This window comes from Capsicum annuum, chromosome 3 (genome assembly GCF_002878395.1).
Source record: "Capsicum annuum cultivar UCD-10X-F1 chromosome 3, UCD10Xv1.1, whole genome shotgun sequence".
Classification (NCBI taxonomy): Eukaryota; Viridiplantae; Streptophyta; class Magnoliopsida; order Solanales; family Solanaceae; genus Capsicum; species Capsicum annuum.
The window spans coordinates 192,135,118-192,150,339 of NC_061113.1; the positions used below are offsets into that span (position 1 = coordinate 192,135,118).

Consider the following 15,222-nt stretch of genomic DNA (forward strand, 5'->3'; position numbering starts at 1 on the left):
CCCTTTACTGTGTTGCTAATCTGAAATTGACTGAGCAGATTCATCATCTGATTGTACTGGTCTTTTGTGATATTGGGGCCTTTCGCATCCATTATTGAATCAGGTTCATCTCCATGAGTATGTATCAAATCTGATGTAAATCCATGAACATTTGCTACTGTCCACTTACCCTTATTGAGCCCAGGATTTTGGTGTTGATGCACAGAAGCATTACGAGAGATAGGAAAACTTTGATAGTTTTGTCTAGGTCCACTAGATGCATTATTCTATGGATAACCATGGAGCTTTAGCACCTATCTTTGGTGTGTCCAGGTCTTTTACAATAATCACAAAATGGCTTGCTATTGTTAGAATTGCCTACAAAATTCTGACCTGAGTAATTTGTCTTGTAAGTCCCAGTATTCGATGGTCCTAAATAGCTCCTAGAGCCAGCGAAATTGACGTGAAGTGAGGCAGATTCCATTACTATGCGATTATGCTGTTTGAATTCTCTTTGTTTCTCCTCTTGGATCAAAATAGAGAAAGCTTGGACCAGGGTAGGTAAAGGATTCATCATCAATATGCTTCCCCGGACAATAGTGTATTACTCATTCAAGCCCATAAGAAACTGGATCAATCTCCTGTCTTGCTCAGCCTTGTATGTCCCCTCCTTTGCACCACAAACACATTGACAACTACATTGGACTCGAAAGGATAAATTGTTGAATTCTTCCCTGAGTTTCTTCATACGCATATAGTAGGTAGTAATATCTATAGCTCCTTGTACCAAATCATTAATTTCCTTTTGAATTTGATACAGCTTAGCACCATTCGTCTGGTCATATCGATCCTCTCTTTCCTTCCACAATTCGATGGAATTTGCAACATACTTAACACTTTCAGCTATCTCCTTAGATAAGGAGTTCAAAATCCAAGACGTCACCATATCATCACATCTCTCCCATTGACGTAATTTGGCTGCATCATCCGCAAGTCGCTTGCAATCACCAGTAATGAAACCCAGTTTATTTTTCACTGATAGAGCTCGGAGAGCACTTCATCTCCATAAACGGAAACCCAATCCATCAAAAGGTGTAGGAACCAACACCATGCCAGGGCTATCAGAAGGATGCATGTACAAAGCAGAAATCGCATCATCGCTAAATTGATGCACAGTAGTCGGTGCTACGTGAATTTGTTGGTCATTCAATTCGTTTGCCATTGAGAGAAACTACGAAGAGGAAAACCCAGAAAGATTGAATCTCGTTCAGGCAATTCATCAAACAGTTTGTATGTAGAAGATAGAGTGACCCTAAGTAGAAAATTCGAAGGATTTGTAAGATTTGTGGGCCGAGAATATTGAAGCAATTGAAGATATGAGAAAATCTAGTGGTTCTGATACCATATTACAATTGAGAATTCAAGGATCTCCATTAATGGTGGATGAGAGAGAGAAGAGCTTGGCAGAGAAAGAAAGATAAAATGTAACTGCTTAATTGAATTACTCAGTATGTCAATTTATACAAAATGTCTAGGAAAGATCTAGAAGCTCAGCTAACATCACTACTAACAACGTCTTACTGATCTAACTTGTAGAGTTAACTACTTGAGTCAGGTAACCGACTCTTATTTATTAATACACGCTAATTAATTTAATACGCCCCACCACTACTTGCACCTGGGATGCAACAATAGGTCATTCAGAATCATCAGACCAAGATAAACATAGAACAAGCAAAAAGGCGTAAAATGAACACACTGAGCTAGAAGTAACCTATAAAGATGACATGGCTCAATAATAAGGGAATGATACAGATATGATTGCAAATGTTCTCAATCTGGTAGAGGTATAAAACACGCAACGCATGGCTAGCTGAACTTATGAAAAGCAAGCAACCACCCATCTTCTCTTTTCTGAATTGCACTGCAAAGATCAACAACCATCAAATTCATCTCTTTTCCCAGCTCTATACAGGCCTCTGTATACTGTCAACAGAACACATTTGTTCGAATCAGCTCATTGCTATATGAATTGTTCATCCAAGAGATGAAAACCTGTTTTCATAATTAAAAAAGGAAATGCAATTTATCGACAAATTTGAAAACAAGTACTTATAAAAATATAAAAACTCGACAGAGATGATAGGCATTAGGTTATATTTTAATGAGTTTAGCCTCATCAGCTGGTGGACAACTGAAAAGATAATGTGAATATTCTCTGCAAGGTTCTATTCACCCCATCCAAAAAGTAAAAGAAAAAAAAGGGAAAAGATAAATTGAGATACAACATACAAGTTTGTTTCTCTATGTGAAAGCCAAAGCAAATAAGTGAAACAAATACAAGATTTCTGGATCATTATGCATCCTAATGTCTATATAGAATCTTGAGTCAGCTATAAAAACTCCAGCTTGTCATAATTATTTTTCAAACTATGGCAGAGGGTCAATTTTGCCCCAAAACTTCGCCAAGTCTAGATATTGTCACGCCCCAGCCTAGTAGGGGCAGACACAAGGATCCATTGGCACCTGCTATACATATATTTTATAACTCATGGTAAACCTGTAAAATAATAGATGACAGAACAGGTGATACGATCAGTATACATATATATTGTAGGGCCCTCTGAGCCAAAAAATATACAACATGACAACATCAATAACGTCTAGGAAGCATCTAATAGTCTGTAACTACATAACTGACACATACCTAACAATAAATACATAACCAAAAGTTAGTCATCTGATAGCTCTAGATAGAAATGAAGCGCACCAAAAGATCAACTGGAACGGCAACTGGGCCTACTGAGGGTCCTGTGAACCTGACACTGCCTTTATAGAAATGCAGCGCCTCCGAAAGTAGGGACATCAGTACATATACAGAGTGTACTGGCATGTAACGCAGACAATAAAAAGTAGGCAAGTAAGAATACTCAAATGAATCAACTATCAAAGATTAGCAATCATGAGCACATGAACATCAGAAGTAAAATCTTAAAACTGAAATTGTAGTCTCTGACCAACCTGAGTAATCCTTATATAGCGTCCAATCCGTTATTTATTTATTTATTTACATATAATACCTAAAATTAGCCTAGATGATATCTTGCATTTTCTATAGTACATGATGACCTACTGAAGGCGATCTATGACACCTGAAAGGCATATGTTGCCAATTTTCGTAACTCTGTGTAATCTTAATAACTATACATTGCAGTCTGTTTGTAGGTTACGTCCTCCACGCGCTCCAGTAAGATCTGCCCGTAGGCCTGTAAGTCATATACTGGTTTAGTCAGCGGAACCAATGCATGACATTCCAGCTAACTACTGTATCTCATGTGCCACAAAAGGCTCCGTCTCAATTCTATTGCATGGAATAGCGTTGCGTCATATGCACATGGCCCTATAAATACCCACCCCTCACTGTAGAATAGATTATAATCAGCTATAGTTATAAAGGCATGTGACATATGAGTTTATCATATGTATCTTTCACATAAGTTAGTGAAAAGCTTTTTGTTTTCCATGAATCATAAGGTATTCTATGTTTATCAAGTACTTACTTTCGGTTGCAACTATGTGATCAATATAAGTGGAGCCATGTTGTGTCCAATTGCTTCCTTTTAACTACATGACAAATACCATGTTACTTCTAAGAGTTTCAACTAAAGAAACATACGGTCGTATGAATCATTATGACTTTTGACTTGAAAAGAGTAATAATAACTCGCACAGACTTGGAACTTAAAGCAAATGAGTGACACATTGTAGAAGAAGACTTCATTTTCATGTATCGTATAAGTTGTATCGACCTCTATAAGGAAAACATATGACTCTAAGTCGTGGCTCAACGACGAAGGAGGTTTTAGCTTCACATACCTTTCTTCTTGACTTGTTCACTTACATAGTGTCGTCGATGCCTTCAAACGACAATTTAATCTATATCACATAATCATATAAGACCAATATAAGCAGCTAACCAAGAAGCACGGCTTTACTGGCAACACAATAATAGCTCATATGCGACAAGCTCGACAAATATGATAAATAAATAAATAAATAGTATATCGCCACACCCTTCCTTTCTCCTACTTCCCAAATGGAAACATGGCCTTTTTACGAGGTCAAGCTTACTGCCCCAACCTTACTCCACAACTATGTTGTTTGGACTCTCCAAAAATGTTATTGCACCCGTATCAGATCCTCCAAAAATGCATTATTTTTGGAGGATCCGACACGCACGCAACAACATTTTTTGAAGAGTCTGAGCAACATAACTCCACCATAAATAGCCCCTTTCTCATCTCAAATAAACATATACGCTTGAACTGACGGCTACCAAACACCGTCCCGTGAGTTCTTAATCAAATAGTGTAAAAACAGTCTCACGAGCTTGGTAGATGAAGAGGGAGTTGAAAACTTATCTTTTATAGCCAAACCCTACTAATTTCCTTGCTCAAATACCTCTTGAAAAGCTCAGCTCGAAACTAGAAACGAAGATGAAGCTTTCACAAGCAACAAGTCGATAACAGTGAAAACTGAGCGCAAACTATGAAGGGTCCTTACCTTGGACCTTGGAAGAGAAAGAAATCTCCTTGGAGAGCTTATGGGAGTCTTAGGTGAAGAAATAAGAGAGTAATGACCTTTAAATCAAGTTTTAGATATATATAAACGTTCAGCCGACTCAACTTTACGGAACGGATTACGGCCGTAAAACTTTTACGGGCGAGAAAGTGGTCGTGGATGGCCATTCACGGCTGCGGATTCCACCAGTGATGGTGGTGGTTGATCTCTGATTCAAAAACTCAACTTTTCTCACCTTTCTTCCACAGTCATGGAACCACTTATATGGACATAAATTCCACCGTGGATGGCCATGTCCTTGGACAAATTCACTATTTAGGAAGGTGCTTCGATGCATGTCGAGAAGTACGGACTCTATCTTTATTTCACGGTCATAAACCACCTTATATGGTCTAATGCTTAGCTTTAACGTGTAGGTGAACCACCTTGGATGTCACGTCCTTGGACAAGTTCACTATTTAGGAAGGTGCTTCGATGCACATATGGACTGTAAAAGTACTTGTATGGTCGTGAAACCCATCAAGAGTTAGGTCACTTTTTTTTTTTGAGATAAAGGTAACTTCGTATTCACACCAAAAGATTCATCATCCAACAAATGATGAATTGGAAACTTACATCCCCAGAGTGATGGGCACACCCCAAAAAGGGTATTTTCACACTTTTATATAAAATCAACTAAATCTACTACATCCCTTACCAAATTCTGTTTACACCAAAAAAACAAAAGACATACAATTCAATCTAATCATCTGTAAGCTAGTTTTTTGCCCTTCAAAGTACCTAGCATTTCCATAGAGTCCACCACATGCACGCTGGAATAGTCTTCCACCAGATCTCCTTCCTTCCTCTGTTTCCAATTCCTTTCCGACTGCTAAGTAATTCCAGAGTTGCTTTAGGCATCAACCAGTTGATGCCTTTGACTTTGACATATAGATCTGATCTTTTTCAATTCTATGGAGTACCTTTGTACACTTATAATCTTAACCTTGTATGCTCAAATACTTCTTTAACGCTTGCACATTAAGGACTTTTGCCGACATCAACTTGATCGCACACGTACTATAAGTTACAAGATGTTATAGATATGCCCTCTGTTAATAATTGGAGTTAACCACGCCCTCGCTGTTACAAACTGACACATAACCACGCCCTCGCTGTTACAAACTGACACACATTTGCCCTTATTTTCCAATTCAGCAAACGGAATCATGGGCGGAACCACCTTAGGCGAAGGGTAGTCCGGTGCACACCCTTTGCAGAAATTATGTAGTGCACAGAGGATAATGTTAGCTATTATGAATGTATTTTTACTCATGCACATCTTAACACAACTGAGACAAAAGTTTGCACACCTTTCGCCACATTTCTGGCTCCGCAATTGAACCGAATCATTAAGAAAATAATAAAATCCATAAAAATAAAATGAAATAAGAAAAGAAAAAGTGGAATACCTAGTCTACTTCCTACACCTGCTAACCCGAATCCTAGCCTTACCTACAACATCATCTGCTCCAAAATAACTGCAAAATAACCATGCCGCCAACCTTCAGTTCATCCTTTACTCCATGACAGTATTCCTCTCCCCATCACCAAAGAAAAATCAATCCTCGCTTGTGCCTTAGAGTGAAATCACTACTTAAAAATTCCTTACCAGCAACATATATAAAGATAACCATTTCAATCAGGAATGATTTTTACTCTGTCCATGATAAAAATTACTGTTGTTCCACCCCATAATACAACAACAACAACATGCCCGGTGTATTCCCACAAAGTGGGGGTCTGGGGAGGGTAAACTGTATGCAGTCCATACCACTAGCTCAGATGAAGTAGAGAGGTTGTTTCCGATAGACCCCTAACTCATGAATCGGGACAAATAACAGTATAACAAACAAAAAACATAAAAGCAAACAACCAAAAGGGATATCACACTGCTAGATAATCAAGGAAATAAGACACCCACAAAGTAATACTAAAACTAGCTATTCAAAATCATAGACATCACAAAAACACCACAAATAAGAGGCTACAAGAAACTACAGGCACAAATAAAAACAGAGCACTCTTCCCTATTATTATGGACGTACACTTACCTACTACCCCTCTACCCTAATCCACGTCTTCCACACCTTCTTATTAAGGGTCATGTCATACGTATGTTGTAACTGCCCCATGTCATGCCTAATCACCTCCCCCAATATTTCTTCGGCCTACCTCTACCCCGGGTCATGTCATCCGTAAGCTGTAACTGCCCCATGTCATGCCTAATCACCTCCCCCAATATTTCTTCGGCCTACCTCTACCCCGCCTAAAACCATCCATAGCCAGCCTCTCACACCTCCGTACTGGAGCATCCGTGCCCCTTCTCATCACATGCCCGAACCAACTGCAATCTCACTTATCGCAACTTATCATCCACCGAAGCCACTCCCACCTCGAATAATCTCATTTCTAACCCTATCCCTCCTGGTAAGTCCACACATCCATCGCAACATCCTCATCTCCGCCACCTTCAACTTTTGAATGTGGAATTCTTAACTGGCCAACACTCCACTCCGTACAACATAGTCAGTCGGACTGTCACTCTATAGAACTTACCTTTAAGCTTAGGATGCACCTTCTTATCACACAGAATCCCGAAGCGAGCCTTTATTTCAACCAGCCTGCACCAATATGATGTGTGACATCCTCGTCAATCTCAACATTTCCCTGAATCATAGACCCAAGATACTTGAAACTCCCCCTCTTCTGAATGGCCTGAGAATCCAATTTCACTACCACGTCAGCCTCATGCGAAAATCATTAAACATACATTCCAAGTACTCCGTCTTGATCGTGCTCAACCTAAATCCTTTAGACTCAAAGGTCTGTCTCCAAATGTTCAACTTATCATTAACTCCTCCCCGAGTTTTGTCAATCAGTACAACATCATCGGCAAATAACATACACCAAAGCACCTCCCCTTGAATACACCGCGTCAAAACATCTATCACCAAGGCAAATAGAAACAGGCTAAGAGTCGATCCCTAATGCAACCCTGTCAAAACAGGAATGTTCTCTAAATCTCCTCCCACCGTCCTCACACGAGTCTTCACGCCGTCATATATGTCCTAAATCGAAGTATTGTACGCCACGAGCACCCCTCTAGCCATCAAGCACCTCCACAGAATCTCCCTAGATACTTTGTCAGACGTCTATTCAAGATCAATGAACACCATGTGCAAGTTCTTCCTCTCCCTAAACTGCTCCACTAATCTCTTCCCAAGGTGAATGGCTTCAATACTCAGCAAATTGGCATGAAACCGAACTGACTCTCGAAAATAGTCACGATCCGCCTCAGCCTCAACTCTACCACCCCTCTCCAAGCTTCGGGCATCTTTGCTACCCTAAATATGATGTAAACAACCTTGTCAGCCACTCCAAACCTGCCCCGCCATTGCTCTTCTAAAAATCCACCGGAATCTCTTCTGGCCCAATCGCCTTACGCATCCTACGAATAGCACCCTTGACTTCCTCAACCTTGATATGCCTACAATAACCATAATCGTGACACCTCTCTCAGTTCTCCAAATCCCCCAGCACAAAACCTTTATCCCCCTCATCATTCAAAAGTCTATGGAAATAAGACTGCCACCTCCTCCTAGTGAAGGCATCCTCAACCAATACTTTGTCATCCTCCTGCTTAATACACTTTACTTGGTCAAGGTCACAAGCCCTCCGCTCCCTAGCCTTGGCTAGAGCTATTAATACGGGTCGTCCCAGCCCATTTGAGCTAGCCTACATGGGCTTTAGAGTTTGACGGGCCAGGCCGGGCTGGCACATCGACATGACAGGCCAGAAAATAGCAAGCCCAACCCATCACACTGTGGGCTGCGTGCCTCCACGGGCCAGCTCACTTTTTAAAATATATTATTTTTATAATATTAATTTAAATTTTAAAATGTTAATTACATAAATATTTACACTATAATATTATATAAAGTTACTTTTTCTCAATCCCATTTGGAATCACTCAAAGGCTGGACAAAATCAGGAGAACTTTCCTTTCCTCTGGCAAGGGAACAAAGAAAAAATAGCTTTTCACCTAGTCAAATGTAAAGATATCACCAGAAGCAAGAGACAAGGAGGACTTGGCATCAGAAATTTGAAGCATCAAAGCAAAGCTTTGAAGCTTAAATGGCTTTGGAGATATTCACATGAACCTCAGACTTTATATGGAGCACTCATTAAGAGCAAATATGGGGAAGAAGACAGTTGGGGTTCCCAAGGAGGTCACCACTCCATATGGAATCAGTTTCTGGAGGTCCATAAGATGTTTTTGGTCCTTTCTCAAAGATCATTCTCACATTAGAGTGTTTAACGGAAACTGGACCAGGTTTTGGGAAGACAAATGGATTGGAATAAGGTGCCTCATAGACCTGTTCCCAGACTTGTTTGTCTTAGCTCTAGACCGACAAAGAATAGTAGGTGAGATGTGGACACAATAGGGTTGGGACTTGAGGTTCAGAAGAAGTTTAAATAACTGGGAGATACCTAGACTTCTGGAACTATTTAATCTACTGAAAAATTTTCAGGGGACACAAAATGGAGTTGACCGATTATGGTGGATTGAAAACACAAGTAGAATACAGGGTTAGTTATGCCAACAAGATTTTGAATCAGATTGAGCCACAACTCAATTATTGGCCTTGGAAACATATCTGGAAAATCAAGATACCTTACAAAGTATCTTGTTTCACTTGGCTTCTTGCCAAAGAAGCAATTTTAACACATGAAAATCTGGTCAAAAGGAATATTGCTTTGTGCTCCCATCTGTTCATGCACTCCAGCATAACAGACCAACTATGGAAGATTTTCATCAATCTCAGAAGCATAGAATGGACAATGCCAAGAAAGATTGCTGACACTCTTTTTAGTTGGGAGGAGGCAGGAAGTGGTGTAGGGAATAGAGAGAGATGGAGGATTATTCCATCATGTATATGGTGGACTATCTGGAAGGAAAGAAATGATAGATGCTTTGAAGATAGAAGAAATTCAGTCCAAAATATTAAACTTAACTGTAGTTTGCTATTCTGTTTTTGGTGCACCAAATTGTATTGAAGTAACACTGAAGCAATCCTAGATGCCTTAAGCACCATTTAGGTCTGACTCTCTTTTGGTAGATTTTGTAACTATTTCCTTGTAAATATGGGTTTTCAGAACTACCTAAGTACTGCATCAATACAAATGTTACCTTGTTAAAAAAAAATTACATGAAGTTACTACTTGTTAATCAAGTCTCAAATTTACAAGAAAAAAAATCCTAATAATCTGTGAAATTGAATAACTTTTGACACCAAATTCAAACCAAATAGAGATGTTGAAAAACAAACGAAAAAGTTAATGAGTAATAATATAACTTGCTAAATAGCAATATCAACCTAATTTTATTTTAATTGATCATAAAAAAAAAGATGTCAATATTTAGTCCATTAAAAGTGAAAATGAACTCTTAAAAAAAACTCTCATGGCACTTATGACATGTTCAACATCGTCACGTCATCTTCATCAAACATATTTGATTCCTTAAAAGATTTTGTATTTTAATTATTTATATATTTTATAAACATAACAAATATTTAAATATCTATAATGATCCAAATAGACTTTGAGTTTGGACTCCTTTTTTTATTCTTAGTACTCTATTCTATTTTTTAATATTTTTTGTTTGGCCCACGGACCATTCCAACCATATTGCTCAAGCTCACGAACCAACGGGCTTATTCGGGCAGGGCTAAAAAGCCATGTTCTTAAACGGGCTGTACAAATAGTAGCGCAGCACTATCGAATTATAGGCTGGGCCGGGCCAAGCCTAGCCCATATTGACGGCTCTAGCTTTGGCAAGCCTATACAACTTCTTTTCCCCATCTTTCTCCTCTAAAGCCGCATACAAGCACTCGAAAGTTGTTGCCTTAGCCTCCGTAACCACTAACTTAGCCTCTTTCCTAGCTAACTTATACTCCTCCTTATTCCACCCCATAACATTAAAAAAATTTGTAGCTTTACAAATACAGGGGTAAAAGTTTAGTGACGACACGTGAGATTAACCTATTAATATAAATCATCTGCCAGGGGAGCAATTAAATTAAACAAAAAGAAAGCGAAAATTACAGAATGTACCTGAATTCAATATGCACGAATTAGATATTTGCTTATACTTGGTCGAATTTGGATATTCATTGTCAGTGATGGTGCATATGTCCAGCAACAAATCTGACAAGGCCTGTTGAATTTTCACTTAGTTTCCATATACTATTAATGGCTTAATTTCCTCTCAAAGATCCCATATAATTCACTATGTCGCAATGACATCACCTTGGCCAACAACAGCCTTCTATTACACCCCCAAGAAAAATTCTTCTTTCTCAATGATCAGTGAACCATCCTCAATGTTTTCCAGAGCAACATCCTAGTGATCTCAGACAGCTGCCTCTCAAAGCAGCACTTGCCTCTAGATACTGCTTCTGCTTTTCTGCCAAATATGTGGCCTCCAACAATGAGTTTGTAAGGCACATACCGTCCAGAGGATTCTTCATTTTCTGACAAATGTATGCCATTTCTTTCATCTGAGAATAACACTTCTTTTTCTGTTGCCTCTGAACTCATTGAGCTTTGCTGCAATTTAGGATTAGCAAAAAAGAAAAGGTGATAAAACTGAAAATGACGAAAATAAGATAAGAGAGACCTTTTTTCAAAAAGAAAAACAAAAAAACAAATCAAATTAATCAAGCATTCAATACAAGATATACATTTTGTTTTGTCTCTAGTCTTCTTTCCAGTGCTTGTCTTTACCTATTTGGGTGCCTATGTAGTTTATCCAAAAATTTAAACACAAATATTCAGAAGAACACACATACACATATCCAGAATTACCTGAAGGTTGTCAACTGCACATAGCATACAACCACTTTATAAATCAGACACGACCAGTACATAGGCACCGCTTATCAGATTCCTGAAAAAGGAATAACAAAAAGGATTATGTACACCTGAGAACCTCCAGGTCAAAAGATCATCAACGTTAGAGTCAAGAGAATACTATACTAATTAAAAACTTTAAGCAGAAAAACAGAGTTAAGAAATACAGAGAGTTGGTGGCTTACAGCAATTTGCCAAAGGGAATTCTGAGGGTACACAAGCTACAATGTGCAGCTCCATACAAAAGTCCATATTCTGTTGATACACACGGACCACGGAAGGAAGCCAAAATAGTATCAGAGAGATCATATCCAGCCTCTAGCTTGTGTTCAACATAAATCTTTTTTTCTTAAGAAGCAAATCATACATAAAATGAGCTTCCTGGCACTTATTTTCTTCATCTAGTATACAAATCAACGATTTAAGATTATAGCGACAAGGGACATATTTATTGGCAAGCATATCGTGGCATATCTTCAGTGCATGAACACTCCAATTATTAGCACAAAGAGAACTGAGAAGACTTTCATATGAAGCCTTAGAAGGGGCCAATCCTTTTTTGAGCATTGTGTATAAGAGGGATAGAGCATCCATGAGCCTTCCATGCTTGCATAGACCTCTTATTAAAGTGTTGTAGACAATGTTATCTGGAAGACAACCCTGTGAATTCATTTTGTTGAAAAGACCAACAGCACGATCAATCTCACCACTTCGGAAATGCCCATCAATTAGAATAGTAAAAGTAACTTGATTTGGTTGGATGCCTTCATTTTGCATCGCATCAAGGTGCTTGTATGCATCTTCCATACTCTCTGCCCAGCAAAACCCAGAAATTATGCCATTGTACAAGTACAAATTTGGCACTAGGGGAATGCTCTTCACTTTGTTTATCAGCCGAAGAGCAAGAAATTTTATTTGTTCATGAGAGCTGACTGAGATTTTCAAACATTTTTCCTTGGGCAACATAGCACTCTGATGAAGTAGACGGAACAACATTTCCTTAGATTCTTCATACCGTCTCTGTGGAACAAGCCATTTGCCATCAAGTGACCTAATATTTCTAGAAACGCCACTGACCAAAGTAATATAAGTCACCAGGTCCCGCTCAATCTCACTTCTTTCCATCAAATCAACCAACTTAAATGCGAATTCAAACTCTCTCTTCCTTAAGAATTGTTTTATAAGAGAAGTATAAAGAACAGTATTTGGCATGAAACCCTCTTCTATCATTCGATTGAGGTATACACAGCCCTTCGCTATCATGTTTTTCTTAACTAACCCACTTATAAGAGCAGTATAAGCATAGCGACTTGGTTGAACTCCATCTTCCAACATTTTCACAAAGAGCTCATGGGCCAGAATAGCTTGCCCATTTCTTGATAGAGCATTAATCATTGTCACAAACATAGTTTCATCGGGATAAATTCCAGCCTCAAGCATTCTCCGGAAAATTCCAAGGGCCTCGTCTATTCTCTTTTTTCTACCCAAACACCCAATGATGGAGTCATATATAGCAATACTAGGCTTCAATCCACTCTCTTCCATTTGGTCCAGAACTTCAACTGCTGATTGTATGTCACCCTGTTTACAGTATTCATTTACCATAATCAAGAATGTTGCTTGATTTGGTACTTGACCTTGATCTTGCATAACTTCAACAAGGAACTTGGCATCCTCATGTAGTCCCTTTTGGAAAAGGAACTTGATCATGGAATTATAAGCTGACAGTGAAGGCTGAAGAGAAAGGTTTGCCATCTTATCCATGCAAAGCTGAGCATAACCAAGTTTTCCTCCTAGACACAAAGCAATCATGTATATATTGAAAGCAACACCAGCAAGAGTTAAGTTTCTTGCCCTAATTTCTCCCAAGAGAAGATCAATATCAAGCATGATATCTGTGGTAACTTTACGACTGGTAGGGCTAGGGATGTAAGAGAGGTCAATACCACAACCGTTCTTGGCAATAGCCCGCAAAAATGTGCATGCTAGACTAATCTCTGACCCTCTTGGATAATTGCTGATCAAGGTAAAAAACAAAACATGGTCAGGAACCAATCCAGTGCACATCATCTTCCTGTATATATCATCTACTTCCGTTAACCGATTCTCTTTATAAAGTGCAGAGATTAAAGCAGTATAAGAGTGAACACTGGGAGCAACATTGCACTGAATGATGTTATCTAATAGTGTCAATGCACAATCAACTTTATGATCCTTGCAATAATTGACAATCATGATTTGATAACTTACAGCATCAGGTTCTAATCCAAATTGAACCATCTGCTCATGCAACACCCAACCCTTGTCGAACATGCCCAAGTTCATAAACCCATTTATCAGCGTGTTGTAAGTATACATATCCGGTCCACAGCCCAACTTCATCATTCTGAAAAACACCATCATAGCTGTTGTCATTTTCTGGATTTTGGAATAACCATTGATGAGAGTCGTGTACATGACTTTATCCAGAACAAAACCATAAGACTCCATTTCCATGCTCAATAAATGAGCTTCCTCGACTCTACCCCTCTTACATAACGAAACTACCAATGTTTTAAACAAATGAACAGTGGGCGGTAGCCCTCTATCACACAATACATCAAGCACGTAGAGAGCATCGCTTATGTACCCCCGGAAGCACAAACCATCCACTAACTTATTATAACAACCGAAACTGAGTAATACATCAGCATTATCAGCGTCCACAAAAACATCAAACCCATCCAAGAATCTATCTACACCACAAAATCTCTTAATAAGCTCATTACACGAACTACTGCAAGGCACCAACTTCAACTCCAAAAGTTTTTCAAAAAGCAACTTAGCTTCGTCCAATTTACCCAAATTACAATAGCAAATCACCATGGAATTCAATAAAGAATGGTTCAGCTCAATACCTCTCTTCAAAATGCAATCTTCATAAACAACCTCAGCTTTCTGTGTTTCTCCAGATGTCACAAGTTGCCGAATGAGAAAACCATAGCTAGTTTCAGCAGGCTCAACGCCACGAGAAATCGAAAATTCAACGGCAGAGAGAGCTTCAGAGAGTGATGATGATTGGTTGATGATTCTCCGGATCACTTTCTGAGCTGAATCGAACAACCCACGAAGTATTAAATTCTCTGCAAGTGAAAAACACAATGTCCTGTGATTAATTAAGGATGTGGGAACACATGATGTTGGCGTTGCTTCGGCAGGTAAAGGGGAAGTAGTAAAAGGTTGTCTCTTCGTTCTTGAGAAATAGAAGCACAACCGATTGTGCAGTCTATGTTTGGTCATTCTAGAATAGAGAATGGCGTTGTCGGGTGATTTTGGTTTTGACCATATGACGGCAGAGAGAGGGAGTGCCGAAGTGCACCGTAGAGCTCACACAGTTTTTCAAGTCTTTTCCTCTTTTTTGTGCCTACCGGGGTATCCAAACTTGCGCCCTCTGCTCAAATGCCATTTTCTAGGGTGAAATTTAAAGAGGTCCTCAAAAAAAGAGTTGAATTTAAATGAGGGGAAAAAACAAAGTTAATAGACTGAACTAACGTGCAAAAAATAAATTTTATATGTCCTACATTAGTGCAGGTGAAATTTAAAGAGGTCCTAAAAAAAGAGTGGAATTTAAATGAGAAGAAAAAACAAAGTCAATAGACTAAAATAACATGTAAAAATAAATTTTATATGTTCTCCAAATATATACTACTTTCGTAACTTTAAACA

The 15,222-nt window shown here is 38.9% G+C and overlaps 2 protein-coding genes across 10 annotated transcripts; both read right to left on the reverse strand.

The window, feature by feature from the left end:
* Positions 1-583: 583 nt before the first annotated feature.
* On the reverse strand, positions 584-1,201 carry LOC107865182. Its single transcript, XM_016711514.1, has 2 exons — positions 1,057-1,201; positions 584-1,014 (listed from the first exon to the last, which is right to left on the reverse strand). The coding sequence occupies exons 1-2, from the start codon at positions 1,199-1,201 to the stop codon at positions 584-586; spliced, it is 576 nt and encodes a 191-aa protein (XP_016567000.1).
* A 238-nt stretch (positions 1,202-1,439) lies between these two features.
* Positions 1,440-15,002, reverse strand: LOC107863455 (pentatricopeptide repeat-containing protein At5g62370). Of its 9 annotated transcripts, none has more exons than XM_047408538.1 (5): positions 11,703-15,002; positions 11,473-11,554; positions 10,720-11,214; positions 2,687-2,808; positions 1,440-1,965 (listed from the first exon to the last, which is right to left on the reverse strand). In XM_047408538.1, the coding sequence occupies exon 1, from the start codon at positions 14,794-14,796 to the stop codon at positions 11,836-11,838; it is 2,961 nt and encodes a 986-aa protein (XP_047264494.1). In that variant the 5' UTR covers positions 14,797-15,002; the 3' UTR covers positions 1,440-1,965; positions 2,687-2,808; positions 10,720-11,214; positions 11,473-11,554; positions 11,703-11,835. The 9 variants fall into 9 exon arrangements, with proteins under 9 accessions (XP_047264494.1, XP_047264491.1, XP_047264492.1 ...); XM_047408535.1 differs by having other exon boundaries at positions 1,440-2,034; XM_047408536.1 differs by having other exon boundaries at positions 2,687-2,827.
* Between the last annotated feature and the right edge of the window lie 220 nt (positions 15,003-15,222).

Coding starts and splice junctions, on each gene's coding strand:
- LOC107865182 (XM_016711514.1), bottom strand. CDS start 1,201: ATGGCAAACGAATTGAATGACCAACAAATTCACGTAGCACCGACTACT. Junction 1,015..1,056: donor TACACCTTTTGATGGATTGG/GTTTCCGTTTAT, acceptor GAGCTCTATCAG/TGAAAAATAAACTGGGTTTC.
- LOC107863455 (XM_016709379.2), bottom strand. CDS start 14,796: ATGACCAAACATAGACTGCACAATCGGTTGTGCTTCTATTTCTCAAGA.